This window comes from Nothobranchius furzeri, chromosome 18 (genome assembly GCF_043380555.1).
Source record: "Nothobranchius furzeri strain GRZ-AD chromosome 18, NfurGRZ-RIMD1, whole genome shotgun sequence".
NCBI lineage: Eukaryota > Metazoa > Chordata > Actinopteri > Cyprinodontiformes > Nothobranchiidae > Nothobranchius > Nothobranchius furzeri.
Window position 1 is genome coordinate 8,734,855 of NC_091758.1, and position 17,646 is coordinate 8,752,500.

General features: G+C 45.0%; 1 protein-coding gene across 1 annotated transcript in view; it reads left to right on the top strand.

Annotated features, from left to right (window-relative positions):
- Positions 1 to 17,646, top strand: part of arhgap5 (Rho GTPase activating protein 5) — a 51,620-nt gene that overhangs the window by 19,406 nt on the left and 14,568 nt on the right. Inside the window, 1 exon segment of the mRNA XM_015969060.3 lies at positions 651 to 804. Coding sequence (XP_015824546.3) covers positions 651 to 804 — 154 coding nt within the window.

Consider the following 17,646-nt stretch of genomic DNA (forward strand, 5'->3'; position numbering starts at 1 on the left):
CAACCAGAAGGTACAAAATGGAAGGTGTTAAAATGGCTGTCACGGCCAATTAGACAGAAGCTCAGACCGCTGTAGGCATGACAACACTTTGAAGAGCAGAGGATGATGGGAAATCCAAGCTAATGCAGCTCCTCGCTACTCGCCCCAGCTGTAGGCATGACTAAAGTTGTCCCCAGTCGTCTTGTCTTTCCCTGTTCTTTCCCTGTTACCCCCTCCTTCCCTTCATCCCACTAAAGTTCTTTATGATCTATTCCCTGGTTGCCCTCTTCTCCTTCTCTGATGTTTCCATCTCTTCAGCCTCTCATTTGCTGTGCCTCGGGTCTTCATCTATTCCCTCACTCGCCAGTCTCCCTCTTTCTTCCGTTTGTACATACTATTGTTTATCTTTCTCTTCTCCTTTACTATTTCTACATTCAGGTGGTAATAAAAACACAAGTGGTATTACAGACACTAGCCCAAACTCTGATGTGGTCATTAAAAGCACAGACTCCAACTCCTAACAAGATGTAGAAACTCAGTTCTGCCCTGGCCCGTATCCCTAGGCCTTAAAATATACATCTTCCCGTTCTCCGCTGTCATCGTCTTCATTGCTGTCCATCCGTTTTTGTCACATCAAATTTCTTTATGGAGCATCTTTTGATTTCTTACAGCCCAAAACGATCAAGCCCCCTAAGCCTTTGTACCCGCCCACACGAAGAACCTGGGAGAGTAATTATTTTGGCGTTCCCCTGCTGAACCTGGTGACCCCGGAGCGTCTTATTCCACACTTCGTCGAGAAATGTGTCGACTACATAGAGCGCACAGGTGAGTTGGGAATTTTGCTAAAATTCCCTCTGTTCTCTCATCTGGAATCAGTTTGTCTTGCTCTTTTACCAAAGTTGCTGTGTCTTATTACCGTTGCCTTCCTGGAAGTTCAGGTTTATCCAGGCTGTTTAAAAGCTCACGCTAGCTGTTTTGTTCCTACATGCACAAGAGGGAACAGAAATCTGGAGCCAAGTCCTGACGTTATCTGCCAAACATGTCTTGTGTGTGCTGTCAGCTCACCTTCCAGTCACTTAAAGGCCGTAGACGTCAGATTTAGCTCGGTAAACATTGTTTAGTTTGCATTTCATGGAACGCCAAAGCTAATGGACTGGTTCTGAAATGAGATTAGAGAGATCAAAACAGTGATCAGGAGGTGGAAGCAGAGGGGTGTGCATAAAAACGGGCAATCCAGTTATTAGCTGTGCCTTATAAAAGAAAATGAGATGATGTGTAGGAACTTGCTTTTAGGTTTGGATTGGCTCATTTGCCCTGCTGTGTTTATGTTGTGATGATTGTTGCGGCTGATCTGACGTAGCTGTTCCCTCTGTGAGCTTAGCTATGGCTACATGCTCCACTGTCAATATTTGCTGCTTTTACCTCTTACTGCATTTATTGAAAACGTCACAAACAAGTCTTCTTCTTCTTTCTCTGGGGAAACTGTTTGAATTTTTCAGGGACACACCAATACCAGTAGGGCTGCAACAACGAATCGATAAATTCGATGAAAATCGATTACTAAAAGCGTTGGCAACGAATTGCGTCATCGATTCGTTGTGTCGCACAACTCTTCCAAAAGCGCCCCCCCTTCCCGCCCGCCGTTGCGCGCAGACCAGAGCAAGTCAGATCAGCGCGAGGGAGAGCCGGCAGATCAGCGCGAGGGAGAGCCGCAGATCAGCGGGAGGGAGAGCCGCAGATCAGCGGGAGGGAGAGCCGCAGATCAGCGTGGAGAACCGGTAGCGGCAGATCAGCGCGAGGGAGAGCCGGCAGACTTGCGCTGCTGCGAACCGGTTCCGCATTGTTGCACAGCGATCCAGGCAGCTGCTTCCAGCGCACGGTCCATTCTCAAAGTGGCGCAACCAAAAAACTATAATTAGCACACGATTGTTCATGTCCGCACATGTTCTCTATTTTCTGTCTTATTTGTGCCTGAAGCGCGCTACTGCGGAGCTCATCACCTGTGCTGTGGTGATGTCACCTCACGCAGCATCGAAAACGCGCTCTCCGCTTTATGGTCAGGAGATCCCTTTGATCTGCTCAAAAGTAACTGATGAGGTGAAAAGGTAAGAATCCAGGCAACAGATTTTCTGGAGAATTAAGAGGAGATGCAGGAAGATGAGAGACAGACAGGACAGGAAAATAGTTCAATAAAAACAAGAAAACAAAACAAAGTGTTGAAAAGTAAAATGTAGGTAGATTTATCTCCACGACACGTTTTTACCAGTAAAAAACAACAAGTTATACACATGTAATATTTATACATCTGATACAATTCAGATCACCTTCAAAACTCAGTCACACACCCAGGGCCGTTTCAAGACATTTTGGGGGCCAAGGCAAAATGCCCCCCCCCCCCCCCCCAATAACTGGGCTCCCCAGAAGCCTCTGTGTAATTCATGCCCTCTCCAGTAGTGTTAGTTATATGGTGTTTATAAAAGCCCCTCAGACATTACTGACATGTTCTAATATTATCAGATGAAAAACTAAATTATCAGACATGCTGTCTCATCTGCTGCTTTTCTAAACCTGCTAAAAGTAACAAAACCATTTGAAAGCCACTATTTGTGGATTCTCTGAAAGTTTCCATGGAGTGTGTGACAACTTATTTTTTCATTGATCCTATCGTCTAATCTCACAGCTGAAACAAGCATCCTTAATAATCTGTGCACAGGAAGCTTACCGATGCTGTAGTAAAACAAAAGGTATAATAATTTATTATTAATAAAACCTTGTTGCAGCACTAAAGCAGAAAAATTAGATTTTGCATTAAATATGCAAAATATTTACATATGAATTGTTTTAGAGCCCTTTAATTGGCAGAATCTGATATTAATTTAGTTCTTACAAAAAATGGGTCCCAACATGGTTTGTGTGGCGTTGCCATAGTGTGACGTCATAGGCACAGATCCCTGTCCTCTTGTTTGGAAATGGAAATATGATCACCCTACATTAAACAAACTGTCCACCCGGGCTTTTGTGCTGCACAGAGACGCTTCGCTGCCTATGACTGAACGTCAGTTGAGAGTCAGTCGTAGGCAAGAAGAGAGGGCCTCAAGTTAAGACCCTTTCCTCATTGGTCAGTCCACACAAGGTGGGTCAAAGGTTACTCTGGGCGGGTTACGTGTTTTCAGGCATTCAAGTATTGAGTATATTTACTGCATATTACAGTAAAATATTCTGTATGTGACCACATTATGGTGATCCTTGGGTCGTGATGATGGAGCCCTTGAATATTGTTGCCCGGGGTACAACAAAGTGTTAATCTGGCCCTGGTTCCGCCGTCACATTCCCGCAGAAACTGGTTGATCACACCGGGGCCAGACTAGCATGTGGTTTTACAACCACAATGTCCTCAGAAGCAAAAACGCTTTTAAAAGGGAGGGAGGAGTCCTAACTGTTGCTGCAGGCATGTTGTGTGAGAGTGCAGTTATATACTGGTTAATATATTTTTGGGTTCAGTTGCTTTCATGTGGCCTAATGCGAGTCTATTTGGGATCATTGGAATGATCACCAGCATTTCTTGATGTGACTTTATGGCAGTTGCCCAGGGCATCATCGCAAGGAGGATGGCATTCATTTACTTTTGTTTTATTTGGTATTTTTTCAGTCATTTTTGGAAATAGTGATCAATTTTGATTAATTCACGGCCTATGTTTAATTACATTTAAAATAAATGTCAACAGATGAGATCAAACAAAACAGATGAGAATTGCCCTTAAGCTGTTTAACTTGGACCAAGCATTTTAGGTCACAGATAGATGTAGCTTAGGGTCTCTGTCTATACACCTTATAAGACAATTTAGGTGATGGCATGTTGTTTTTCTGCTATTGAACTGTTTTCTAATAATGTTGTGTTAAATAAAGTGAAGGAAGGAGAGAAATAACGTTTCCCTAGCAGTTTTTAAAAATTTCCCCATGTAATCCGATTAATCGATTAATCGTGTCGAGACCCCATCCGATTAATCGATTATCCAAATAATCGTTTGTTGCAGCCCTAAATACCAGCATTGATACCCTGCAGCAGGATGTGCACTCATGCAGCCTGAACCCTCACTGTCCCACGTTTGGCTCAGATAAAGTAAACGTGACACGTGTGTATGTCATTATTAGCGGTAGCGTGTTTTATTTAGCTGCTTGTTGCTATCAGCCACAGAAGAGGAAGTGAACGTTGCCTCAGAATAACTTGCAGATTAATTTTCCTACAACTTGGTTCTAACCAGCCGAGGAGAAATTTGATCCATGGATGATCGAGCTACACATGACCATGTCTGGAGATCACACACATCCTACCTAAATGAGCAGTTTGGTATCGACCCTTTTCCTTTCTTATGTATTTTCCGCATTGAGACATGATCTCTTTTACTTTTTATTTGACATTACAGAAATCACTGGTCACATCCAAACTGTTGAGTGATTGTAAACACATCAGATGTTGGCTGGGTCTGACTTCCCAGGAAAAGCCCCCCCCCCCCCCCCACTGATCCAACATATGTCGAGTCACTGTTTCACTGTCTTTTATCGTAAACGTCCGACATGTGGGATGTGGATCTGGACCATTGGCTGTATATATAAAATGGGCCAACCCTCTGTGCCGTCACTAGTAGGTTTCTGAAGATCTGAGTTGCCATCTTGGCTGTGTCACTCCTAGAAAATACGAAAATGGATCTGAGAGCGTGGCTGTGAGGGTGGGCCCAGACTCTGAGACGGTGTAGCTCTGAGCTAACCAAAGCTAACGGCAGTTGACGGGTGCTTTTAGCCAGAAAAACACAGTTGAGCTTTTCTACTACCCTCTGCCTTCTAGGCTGTAAGGCTTTTAGTAGGCGGCCAAGGCTGAGGCCTGCCCTGGAGCTAGCAGCTGCTAGCGCTGATGGCGCACCTGTCAATCAAAAGCCCCTAATTTTTCATAATTCGAGTTACAAATAAATTCACCCCCCTCAGAGTTGTCATGATGATATTTTGGGAACTTGGGGTGTTTCTCAATGTCAAGGCGCCTGGCCTTGAAAGGTGATGTCTTGCGAGGCCAGGTGCCTTGCTTACAAGGACACTGTCCTTCGTTGGTCAAAGAAAATGGTTAAATGGAACAGACTCGCATCACGTGACCGCGGCTTCCACGGCGGTCACGTAACGTCACGTAACACGAGAGATAACCTTAAATTTTATAGGTATTAGTTTATGTATGTATATATATATATATATATATATATATATATATATATATAAAACGAGCCTTTTACTTTTTAAATTGTGTATATGTTTATTAAATTAAAAATATAAGCGAGCTACTACCCGCTAGCCGCCAAAGCTGCAACTACTAAGCAACTAACCAACCATAGATAACTTCTTTGGATCTAAAAAAACATTTTAAATTAATTGACTTACTTTTAAACTTGAAAATCATCCCCAAAGTAGCTGTCGGCTTCTGATCCGCGGTCCTTTTGAAAATACCGCGGTGTGTTGTGGGTAATTTTTGGCCAAGACTAGGCTACAAGACACCTCCCGTATATCCTTGCTCAGCTAGCTAAACGGCTAACAAACGGAGAACACGCCTCGGTAGAACATGAACATTGGAACACGTCTTGGTGGCTCCTGATGATGTATCTCCTTGGCAACCGGGGCGGGGCCGAGACATCAAGGCAAGTTTCCTTGACATTGAGAAACACCCTTGGACTTTTCTGGAGCCAGCCCCTAGTGGATGAACGGGGAACTGGCATGTTTGTCACTTCCGGGTTGGCCCCTTGGTCTTGACACATTTAGTCGCAGAACTTTTGCTCAGCTTCTGAAAGATCTGTACAGCGAACTTATAAACTACTTTTTCCAAATGAATATTCTAATGATGCTCAATGTTTTATCAGTTAGTTGCATTATGTATTTACACGTGGACTCTTCCATGGTTAATGCTTTAAATGAGCTCCCAGAAGTAAAACCTTATCTGAACAACCTCAGAGTGACTCTGCACAAGTCGGGTCACTTAACATGTGTATGGGTCGATTTTAGCCGTTTTTCAGGTTTGGTTCTTGTGTGGAACACAGATCAGTGTGAAACTCATATTCAGGGTCTTTTTGATAACCATCATTCATCCATTTCCAACAACAATAATAAAAAATGTCTCATAGCTCTTATTCTTTTATTCTGATGGATGTGTCGTGCCCCCAACAGTTGGGTTTAGTTTTAAGAGTAGCCCCTCCAGACTTTTTTAGATTTAGCTGAATGTACAAGACCTCCTCAGTGTGGAGGAGCAGTGGATCTACTCCCTCCTAGACGACCATGACCTGTTGACCAAGAAGAGTCAGTTGAGGTAACTCGGGTGTCTGGTCAGGATGCCTCCTAGGGGCCTCTTTAGTGAGGTTTTTCGGGCACGTCCAACCAGTAGATTCCCCAGAGGAGCTGGCCCAAGTGGCTGGGGAGAGGGAAGTCTGGGCTGAGCAACCCGACCCGGGATAAGCAAGGAAAATGAGAAAATGTTAGCTTTTATTAAATTAAAATCATTCTGAGGGCCACTGCAGGTCTGACATGAATGCTAACACTGTCTTTAATGGGAAAAGGGTTTCTAATCTCCACTGATGTTCAGAAGACCGACTCTGTGCAGCTCAGAAAGCTGCTGCCTGATCCAGCCCCTGCCCTCAGAGCCAGGCGGGCTGAGATAGAAGCGTTGTGGTTATATTGTGTTAGTGTTGATTTTCTACCAGACCTGGGCGACATGTCACGTTAGAGAGGAGGAAGTGAAAATGTTAAGGCTCACCTCTTTTCACAGACTCGAAGCTTCATCTAAAAATAACAAACCTGAGTTGTTTTATCTTTATTGTGATGGCTACGTTTATGAAAGGCACAAAAGTGAAAGATGGCATTTAATCACCTTTCAGAAGCCTGACCCCTTTGTGACCCCTGAGGGATATTACCACAGCCTGCCTTTAGGTTTTATTTTCTTCTCACTATAGCTAAGAGTACTGATGTTGTGAGTTTGAGGCTGCTGCTGAGTTTCTCCACATGTTGGGATTTAGCAGACTTGCAGCAGCCATGAGGTGATGACAGCTGTTTGTGGGCTCAGAGCAGCTGAGGAGGAAGAAAGGCTGAGGTGTGTTTATGAGACAAATAGACATGTTGGTTTAGGCATGCTAGTGGACAACGAACAACACAACGTACTCACCACAATGTCGGTAAACGAAGAAGGCGAAAATACACTCTTTTTTTTCTAAATAAAGGACTTAAATACATCTATCTGCTCCTGATTCTAATGAAGCCCAAGTCCAAATAGTTCAAACTTGATGTAAAAGCTGTTTTAAATGAGCTGTCGCCATCTTGTTCCACTCTGTTGCATCGTCCCGCCCACCAGATGAATAGAGGGCTCTGATTGGTCCACAAAGCGGATAAAGCATTGTGATTGGTCCACAAAGCAGAAAGCTGATAGGGGCTGCAGAGGTTCCAGTGGATCGTTCCTAGACCAAACTTTATAAAGCAATAATTTGGTCTAGATTACTAGGCTAACTTTTCCCGTCATGAGCTTAATAATTATCTTTGGCCAAAAGGCGTCACGGAGCGCCTGTCAGGATTATCTCAGGGAGAAGACCGGTTAAACGCGGCACATTTTCCTGTTGACTAACTTAACTTAACTTGAAGTAGTTGTCTCTTTGCACGGATACTTTGAAGCATGCATGATAAGAGAAATGTAATAGCAAGCTGAAATGATTTCTTTAACTTTTTTTTGTATGAGAGGGGGCCACGGCATATATCGGTATATTGAAAATGGGTAAAAAAGCCAATATCAAGCATCCGCATTTTAAACCCTTTGGTTGTAAAAGTAACATTTGACTAGGCCAGTGGTGTCCAACCCTGGTCTATCCTGCATGTTCTAGAAGTTTCTCTGTTCCAACACATCAGATTTAAAGAGTAGGTGATTAACAGGCGTCTGCAGAGCTTGATGAGCTTCTGAAGAGGTGATCCAGGTGTGTTGGAGGGAAATCACCTAACCATGCAGGGTAGGGCCCTTCAGAACCTTGGCTTGACACTTCTGCACTAGACCAAAGCTGTTGGCTTCAACGTTTTCATGCGTTCAGTAACGAGTGATGGGCTGGAGGCTGAATGACCTGGTTAGGTGTATGAAATAAATAAATCCAGAAAAAAGAAAGTAAAGAATAACAAATAACCCTCCTGTTTATTTCATATTATAAACTCATGAATTTAGACAACAGTAACACCGCCTCTGGAAGGACGCGCCCTGTAGAGTACCTGTTGGGATCAAAGGTCAGCCAGAACATAAAGCAGCTTTAGATATTTCAGTCAAACAGGCTAGGAGGAAACATACCACCAACTGTCATTTTCTACATCTTCATTACGTAGTAGAGCTGCAGTAAAAAACTCATTAAGTAGTCGCCTCAGACCTTTTTATTAATACATAACAGGAGGGTGAATAATTAACATGCTAATGCTCAGCACTAATGAAACATTTCCATATTTTTATGCCAACCTAGTTGCGTCAGCAGTCAAGACATTAAAGGAGTTCATGCAAACCAAATGGAAAAAGCTGCTTATCAACATCAGGTCTTCTATCATTTATATCCTGTTGTTTTCTTCACCTAAAGGTTTTACTTTCTTCTTTACAGCGACAGGTCTGTAAATTCTGGTCGAAATTATGAATAGAATGATAGTCGTTGGGTCTTGGTAAGGTTGTGGGTCTGCCGGTAGTCCCTCTAGAACAGGAAGTTCTTCAACAAAAGCCACTTATATATCAAATTCTCATTAAAGAAGTGCAGGAGTTTGGCGATGTGTGAGATTCTGGCGTGATGAGCACACAGCAAGAGCACCACAGCTCTCTGCTGCAGAAGTCAATTAGAGACGTTTTATTAAATGCTTCCTGCTCCCCAGAGACATGAAATGGTATTTGGCATGAAGCGAAGGCAGCATGAGTGAGGGAGAGAAAACAGAGCAATAATTAAATGGCTTTTTGATGCTGATGCATTTGGAAGTCCCGTTGGTTTCCATCTTCCCCAGGATTGTGGTTGGAGGCTAAGGATTTCTGCTCGCTGCTCTCCAGGACTTCTGATGCCTTTTCTAAAGGAGGAAAAAAACTAAATAAAATCAATCTCAAGTGAAATTATCTGGGGGTGATGTGCAAATTAAAAAGTCTGTTTATATGTTTTTCTTTTCAGCTCAAAGTTGCTTTACATCTTAGTTTCGCTGTAGTGCAGTCATTAGAAAATGCACGGAGTTAAATATTTTTGGTTAAAACTAACAGCAGATAAAACAAATAACCTCAAAACATTATTGTTATTGATTAGGGATGTTGACTGTTGTTTGTGCTTATGGGCCAAATATCAGTTCAGAGTACCCACCCTTGTTGGAGTCCCTGGGACGAGTGCTAGATAGTGCTCCATCAGGGGACTCCATTGTCCTGCTGGGGGACTTCAATGCTCACGTGGGCAATGACAGCTTGACCTGGAGGGGTGTGATTGGGAGGGACGGCCCGCCTGATCTGAACTCGAGTGGTGTTTCGTTTTTGTGCAAGCCGCAGTTTGGCCATGACAAACACCATGTTCAAACATAAGGATGCCCATCGGTACACTTGGTACCAGGGCAGCCTAGGTCACAGGTCGATGATAGATTTTGTAGTCGTATCATCTGACCTGCGGCTGTATGTTTTGGACACCCGAGTGAAGAGAGGAGCGGAGCTGTCAACTGATCACCACCTGATGGTGAGGTGGATCAGATGGCAGGGGAAGATGCCACGTAGACCTGGCAGACCCAAACGCATAGTGAGGGTCTGCTGGGAACGCCTGGCAGAAGAACCTGTTAAGACGGTCTTCAACTCCCACCTCCGGCAGAGCTTTGACCACGTCCCGAGAGCAGTGGGGGACATTGACTCCGAGTGGGCCTTGTTCCACTCTGCGATTGTTGAGGCGGCTGTTGCTAGCTGTGGTTGCAAGGTGGCCGGTGCCAGTCGTGGTGGCAACCCCCGTACCCGCTGGTGGACACCAGAGGTTCGGGGAGCTGCTGACGCCAACTGGCGCTATAGTCGGACGGTGGAAGGAATACTTTGAGGAGCTCCTCAATCCCACCTATGTGCATTCAGAGGATGAACCAGAGCCGGGAGACCTGGGGATGGACTGTCCAATCTCGGGGGCAAAAGTTGCTGAGGTAGTCAAACAACTACACAGCGGCGCAGCCCCGGGGACGGATGAGATTCGTCCTGGGTATCTCAAGGCTACGGATGTTGTAGGGCTGTCATGGTTGACACGTCTCTACAACATTGCGTGGTCAGGGCAGTTCCTGTGGAGTGGCAGACCGGGGTGGTGGTCCCCATCTTTAAGAAGGGTGACCTGAGGGTGTGTTCCAACTATAGGGGGATCACACTCCTCAGCCTCCCTGGAAAGGTCTACTCCAAGGTACTGGAGAGGAGGGTCCGATCGATAGTTGAATCTCAGATAGAGGAGGAGCAATGTGGTTTTCGTCCTGGCCGTGGAACTGTGGACCAGCTCTATACCCTTGCAAGGGTGATGGAGGGGGCATGGGAGTTTGCCCAACCAATCCCCCACCTCTAAACCCACGTTTCCTGTCATTTCCGTCCACAAATAAAACGCTTGCTGCTCATTTTTTCACTCCTCCAGTCACGGGGGGATTAAACGTTCATATTTTTAGAGTTTTTTCACGAGGTTTTCTTCAAGCTTCTCCGTGTCTGCCGCTAGTTATCCCCGGCTCTCTTTGCAATGGCGGCGCTGTAAACAACAGCGGCGTCCTGACCAATCACAAGCTTGCGTAATCTGTCTCGTTCGACGGATGTTTAAAAAAGAGAGCTCGACTCCGTACGTACTTGCGTGCCTGCCGGAGCCCTACGCAAAGACGGATAATGGCGTTGCGTGTCTCCGCACTGACGCAGACGGAGAAGCATAAATCAGGCTTGAGCCGATCTGTCGTGGTGTAGAGGGAGCTGAGCCAGAAAGCCAGGCTCTCGATTTACCGGTCAATCTACGTCCCAATCCTCACCTATGGTCATGAGCTTTGGGTAACGACCGAAAGAACAAGATCACGGATACAAGCGGCCGAAATGAGTTTCCTCCGTAGGGTGGCCGGGCTCAGCCTTAGAGATAGGGTGAGGAGCTCGGACATTCCTCCGGATCGAAAGGAGCCAGTTGAGGTGGTTTGGGCATCTGGTCAGGATGCCTCCTGGACGCCTCCCCAGGGAGGTGTTTCGGGCATGTCCTGCCGGCAGGAGGCCCCCGGGTTGACTCAGGACACGTTGGAGAGGTTACGTCTCCAATCTGGTCCAGGAACGCCTTGGGTTCCTGCCGGAGGAGCTGGTGGAGGTGGCTGGGGAGAGGACGGTCTGGAGCTCCCTAGTTGGGATGCTGCCCCCGCGACCCGGACCCGGATAAGCGGAGGAAGACGACGATGACGACGACGACGATAAACATATGAAATGCATTTAGTCTGCTAATTTATCTCAAATACTAATAACTACCATATTTTTTGGACTATAAGTCACACTTGTTTTCATAGTCCTGCGACTTATACTCCGGAGCGACTTATATACCAAATTATGTAGGCTATACCGCACTACTGTTGCGGACCGGCTCCGGAACAGGAGTGAGCTCCCCTGCCCCGCAGGGAATTAAAAACACACAGCCATCACCTGGGCTTCCTGGTCAATGGTCATGCTTGCAATAATCGCAAGTCTCCCTCCTACTAAGCGAAACGCGAAAAACGTGCGTGTGAAATTTTGCGCTTGTGTCGTGCACAGGTGACCCAGCGACGCAATCCCAGAAACTTGAAATATTTTCACATTTTTATCGCTGTCGCTCGGACGAGGACCAATCAGTGTAGGTTTCATTCACTGACCAATGAGCGGGCAGGGTGCTCCATTCACCTCCGAGCAAACGTGGAGGAGAAGTTGATTATTATTATGTTTTATAGTAAAATCAGAAGTAAGATTTCACATAACTCTAGCAGCACCTTGTGAAACATCATATCTACCGCTTTATTAACTCTGAACCGCTTAAATAACCTTAATTCCCTCCAACCTGACACAGCCAAGCAAAACAACGGAAGTTTCGATTTCGCCATGGAACAGAACGCGTAGACGGCTTTGCCGCTGGCTGCTGCCGGGGGTCGCCTCCCGTGTGTCCGGTAATAAAAGCAACAGCGCTGATCGCGGTCGTTTGTCGCCTCCCGTGTGTCGAGCCCATAACTCTCCCAAAGCTGGAATGGCAGATGCTCAGGAGCACACGAGAAGCTAACCTACTGAGGGAAAAATCTATACAGTTTCCCTTTATTTGTTTAGATTTAAATCTTCTCCTGCAGGTTTTAGTGCTCCAGATTTCTACTTCATCCAGTCAGGCCAAGTAGAAATCAGCCAAAGTTAAAGTCAGGAATTGATTGATGGCTGGCATGATGCCCATTCTCAACACTCGAACACTTTCGATGTGTGTGTGTGTGTGTGTGTGTGTGTGTGTGTGTGTGTGTGTGTGTGTGTGTGTGTGTGTGTGTGTTGTTCTACTACTGGCAGCTGGACTTGCGTCGTGTCCAATGGAAACGCACAGAATGGGCTTCCTGTTCAATGGTCATGCTTCCTGCCTGATCCCTGATGAGTCTGTCGTTAACTTGTGTCAGACAGGAGAAACAACTCCTGTTTTGACATAGAAAAGCTTCATGGTTGCATAAGCTGAAGCCAAAGCTTAGTTTCCCACTCAAACCAGTGCCTGGCTGACCCACGGTTTCAGTGAGGAACTGGGAGCATAATGATGGTTGGTTTTGCTGAAGCCGTGTGTAATTGACCGCCTGCAGAGGTGCAGAGACGTGATGGAACTCAGTGGTCTTTTTGGAAAGAGGAGTCTGTTGTTGAGTGTCGGCTGTGGCAGGAGGCTGGAACAGGGTTAATGTTGGAGCCCACTGGACTTACAGGTTAAACTGGTAAAATGAGAATAAGGGGCAAAAGTCCATTTATGCCGGTAATCCAGCTTAGACTGAGAGACCCCGTAAAGGCTCAGGAACTCTCTGCAGGTGTTCTGGATTCGTCAGCTGATCAGGGTGTGACCCTAACCCCTCGAGTCCAGAACACTGAACTTTTTCACAAATATCTAAATGTCTGAGATTGTGAATGTGTGGTTTTCATCAGCAGTAAGCCATAATCATCACTATTATAACAAATAAAGGCTGAAATATCTGGATTTGTATGTAAGGAGTCTGTCTCATCATTTAGTTTCATCGTTTAAGCTGAATTATTGACATAAACAAACTTTTGCACCATATTCTCATTTGTCCAGTTTCACCTGTATGACACATCCCAACTGGTGGGAAGAACATGTAAGCAGCCACTCCTTCATTCCCTTGCTCCAGCAGTAAATAGCTCAAACTGGGACTTTGACCTCCTTCTTCCTCTGGGCAAACCGTGCTCTTCCTCTCTCATCGACAGTGTTCCTCCACATCCTGAGCATCAGTGTGTGTCCTGACCATCCCCACAGAGTCAGAGGGAGACTCAGGTGGCTGCAGCAGCTTTGAACTTGTGTTCATGAACACGGCGCCCACTCACAGCCTCAGCAGTGTTCAAACCGTGACCTCCTGTTTGTCTGCATCTACAGAAAGTCCAGCTTTTCCTGCTGTTTGGGCCGTTTCTCAGAACATGGACCCACCCTTGTGATGAAGCAGACATGCTGACTAGTAGTTTGGTTACCAACGCTGATATGTTTTAGTGCCATGTTGTTTTGACTTGAACACAGAAGCAAACCTCCACGTTTCAGTTCTGTCACCAGCTGGAAGTCACTAACCCTCGATCCCCGGGCAGTCTTTGGGTGTTTTTGGTTACCATCACATTATTCACAGTAGGCTCATCTGACAAACACTCAGGCCTGCCACAGTACTCATGGTGCTTCTGTTAGTGAACTAGAGCCACGGCAAGAAAGCAGGATGAAGATTAAAACAGAAATGTTAAGAAAAAGTTGGAATAACGTGTCTGGAAATAAATCGTTATTTCAAGAGTAGCTCAAGGAAGTGAACCTGAGCATGGCTGTTATAATAATAATAATAATAATAATAATAATAATAATAATAATTATTATTATTATTATTATAGAAGTTTCCCACATATATACAACAGGAACATCACACAGGCATCACGACTCCTACCATATGTGTGTCAGACATTTATGGACACGCCAAAGGAAGAACCTCCTCATTCTGGATGTTAACAAAAGAAACGATGCAGCTTTTTACCGCTTGAACGTGTCTAAGAAAACAATGTGAAAAACCCTCTCACACTCTAGCTGAGGAACTCTAGCCTTTGTCTTTCCTTTTATCAGATTATCTGGTGTGCATGTGGGTGGGCTTTAGCATAATCTCATTGGCTGTGGAGTGTTTGTCCCTGTCCAAGTGCTACTGACCTGAAGGCGAAGTACACAAAACAACATTTTCTAGATCGTGTGCGCGTGTGTGTGTGTGTGTGTGTGTGTGTGTGTGTGTTTGTGTCTGTGTGTCTTGAGGGCAGACTTAAGAAGAGAAGGGAGGGGAAGGGGGTGAGTAAGAGACCACGCCACCTGGCTCCTAGGCAGTTATCTGCTGTAATGAGGCGTGTGTGTGTGTGTGTGTGTGCGTGCGTGCGTGCGTGCGTGTGTGTGTCCCGTGGCTGTATATGAGCAGTCCACTCTAGCCCTTATGTTGCCCTTCTTCTAAAGGCCCCATGCTCTCTGACACTGTGCCTGTAGCGAACACGAGTGTGCTGATGATGGACTCACAAGTGAGCAGCAAAGTGTATCTGGGACAAAGAGAGCAACCCTAAAATCTGTTATTATTAATAATAATAATAATAATAATAATAATAAATATAACAGATAATGTTGACATGTACAGTATATAATGAAGCTTATTTTGAATTTTCACATCTGAAACCGCAACTGCCAGACTCGTCCTCTGTTTAATTTGCAGAGTTTCTCATAAACATGGTGACTGAAGCGGAGTTCGCTGCGGCTCTTTCCTCTGTTCTTAATGACTTGAACGTCTTTAAAACAACAAGTAAAAGCGCTAAAAGCCTTTCTTCTGAAGAAAGATGTCTACAGCTAAAAAACTACAGAGTCGCGTAGTATAGTCGGCATTTCCGTCTTTTTTCTGATTGGTTATTTTTGAGCTGCCTAGTCCCGCCCCTCATGTGCCTCTCTGCCTGTGAATAACAGGACGACTCTGGCAGGCCAGGATAGTTATCCTCCACACCACTAGTCTGTGATGTTTGCAGCTACACCCTCGTTGTATCTACACCTTCCGGCTCTGTTCACCATGACAGACGGGTACAACCATACCACATCACTGCAGATGCAACACCAATCCACGTATGGATCTCCTGATTCATCTTTCCCTCGCTCGTGAACCAGACCCTGAGATACTTATGCCACCTACACACTAGCATCCGCCCCTCCTTGCCCCACCCACCCCAGCCCAGCCACATTCAGAGTTGGTCAGGGCACCGTTGTCCTCTACACCGCCACCATTGCTCCCTCAAAAACATAAAGACAGCCGAGGATAACTAGCGGTGGACACGGAGAAGCTTGAAGATTACCTCACGAAAAAACTCTAAAAATATGAACATTTAATTCTCCCGTGACTGGAGGAGTGAAAAGACACGCAGCAAGCATTTTATTTGTGGACGGAAATGACAGGAAACATGGTGAGCGAGCGCATGAAAAGGTGGGAGAATGAGAGACAAATTTGTCTGTGTTAAAAATCTCTTATATACAAAAAACACAATATAAACACACTATCTTGGACCGATACATGACGGGATACCACAGAACAGCGCTACGCCCTCTGTTGTCCTGGCAAGGAATTACTTTGCAACACTCTCCAGGAGACGGAGAAGTATGAGAGCAAAACATCTCTGTCCGTCCATGCGTGTCTCTCCTTTTTGGAGCTGACGGAGAAGCATGAATCAGGTTTTAGCCTATAGCAGCATAACTACAGAGATAACCTAGCCTTTTAGATGGAGGCATGCTGGAGGTTAGGGCAAGGGAGAGCCATCTTTACTGACTGTACGCTCCACCCCCCTCTACTCTCCCACTTGTCCAGATTTAGGCTAACATCAGATTTTAACTATAGGCCCTATCAAATAAAATGTTTTAAGCCTATTCTTAAAAGTAGACAAAGTGTCTGCCTCACGGACTAAAGCTGGGAGCTGGTTCCACAGGAGAGGAGCCTGATAACTAAAAGATCTGCCTCCCACCCTAGTTTGAGATATTCTGGGAACCACCAGTAGACCTGCAGTCTGAGAGCGAAGTGCTCGGTTAGGAACGTTTGGAACAATCAGGTCACTGATGTATGATGGAGCTTGATTATTAAGAGCTTTATATGTGAGAAGAAGGATCTTAAAATCTATTCTGAATTTAACAGGTAGCCAATGTAGGGAAGCTAAGACAGGAGAGATATGATCTCTCTTTTTAATTCTCATCAGAACTCTAGCTGCAGCATTTTGGACAAGCTGAAGACTTTTAACTACATTCTGTGGACTTCCTGAGAGTAATGAATTACAGTAATCCAGTCTCGATGTAATAAATGCATGAACTAGTTTTTCAGCATCACTCCTGGAAAGTATGCTTCTAATCTTAGCAATATTCCGAAGGTGGGAAAAGGAAATCCTACAAACCTGTTTAACCTGGGATTTGAATGACATGTCCTGGTCAAAGATAACACCAAGGTTCCTTACTTTGTTCGCGGAGATTAATGTAATGCCATTCAGGTCAGGCGATTGGCTAAGCAATTTCCTTTTCTGGATTTCTGGTCAAAAGATGAGAACTTCCGTCTTGTCTTGATTTAAAAGCAAGAAGTTTAGAGTCTTCCAATGTTTTATGTCCTCAAGACAAGCCTGTAATCTACCCAACCGATTAGGTTCATCAGGGTTAATGGATAAATATAACTGAGTATCGTCAGTATAACAGTGGAAGTTTATCCCATGCTGTCTAATGATTTTACCAATTGGGAGCATATATATAGTAAAAAGAATTGGTCCAAGCACTGAACCCTGTGGTACTCCGCGAGTAACCCTGGAGTATGAAGAAGATTTGTCATGTACGTTTACAAAATGAAATCTGTCAGACAGGTAGGATTTAAACCAGCCTAGCGCTGTTCCTTTGATCCCTACAACATGTTCACCTCCTCCTTCTCCCGCTCCTCCTTTTCATGCTCCTATGCTCACATTTGGTCTTTAATTTCCGACCCGTCACCATTTTTATTTATTTATTTATTTATTTATTTTCACTGATTCATTCCCATTTCTCAGTCAGGTTATGTTGTAAATAAGGAAAAACTCTTCTCAACTTCACTTTTCCACCAGCCATCCTTTATCTGCCCCTCCTCAGCTCTGCTGTGGTCTCGCTTCCTCATCTCCCGTTCTCTCTCTCCCCTCCTCCATGTCATCACTTGTCAGTCCGAAGACACAAGGATGCCCGTTAGCTTGAGTGTGTGTTGGCATCAGTGTGTCTAGCAGAGGGATGCTAGTGTTGCTGTGGACTCATCATTGCTGGTTGACTCACAAATAACACGTTTACTCCTGTAGTTGGATTTCAGAAGAATTAATTAGAGCAAAACACTTTTGACATGTGAGACACAGACCCACCCTTTAATCTAGCTAGCTGTTGCTAACGCTAAACACTATTTTATGGT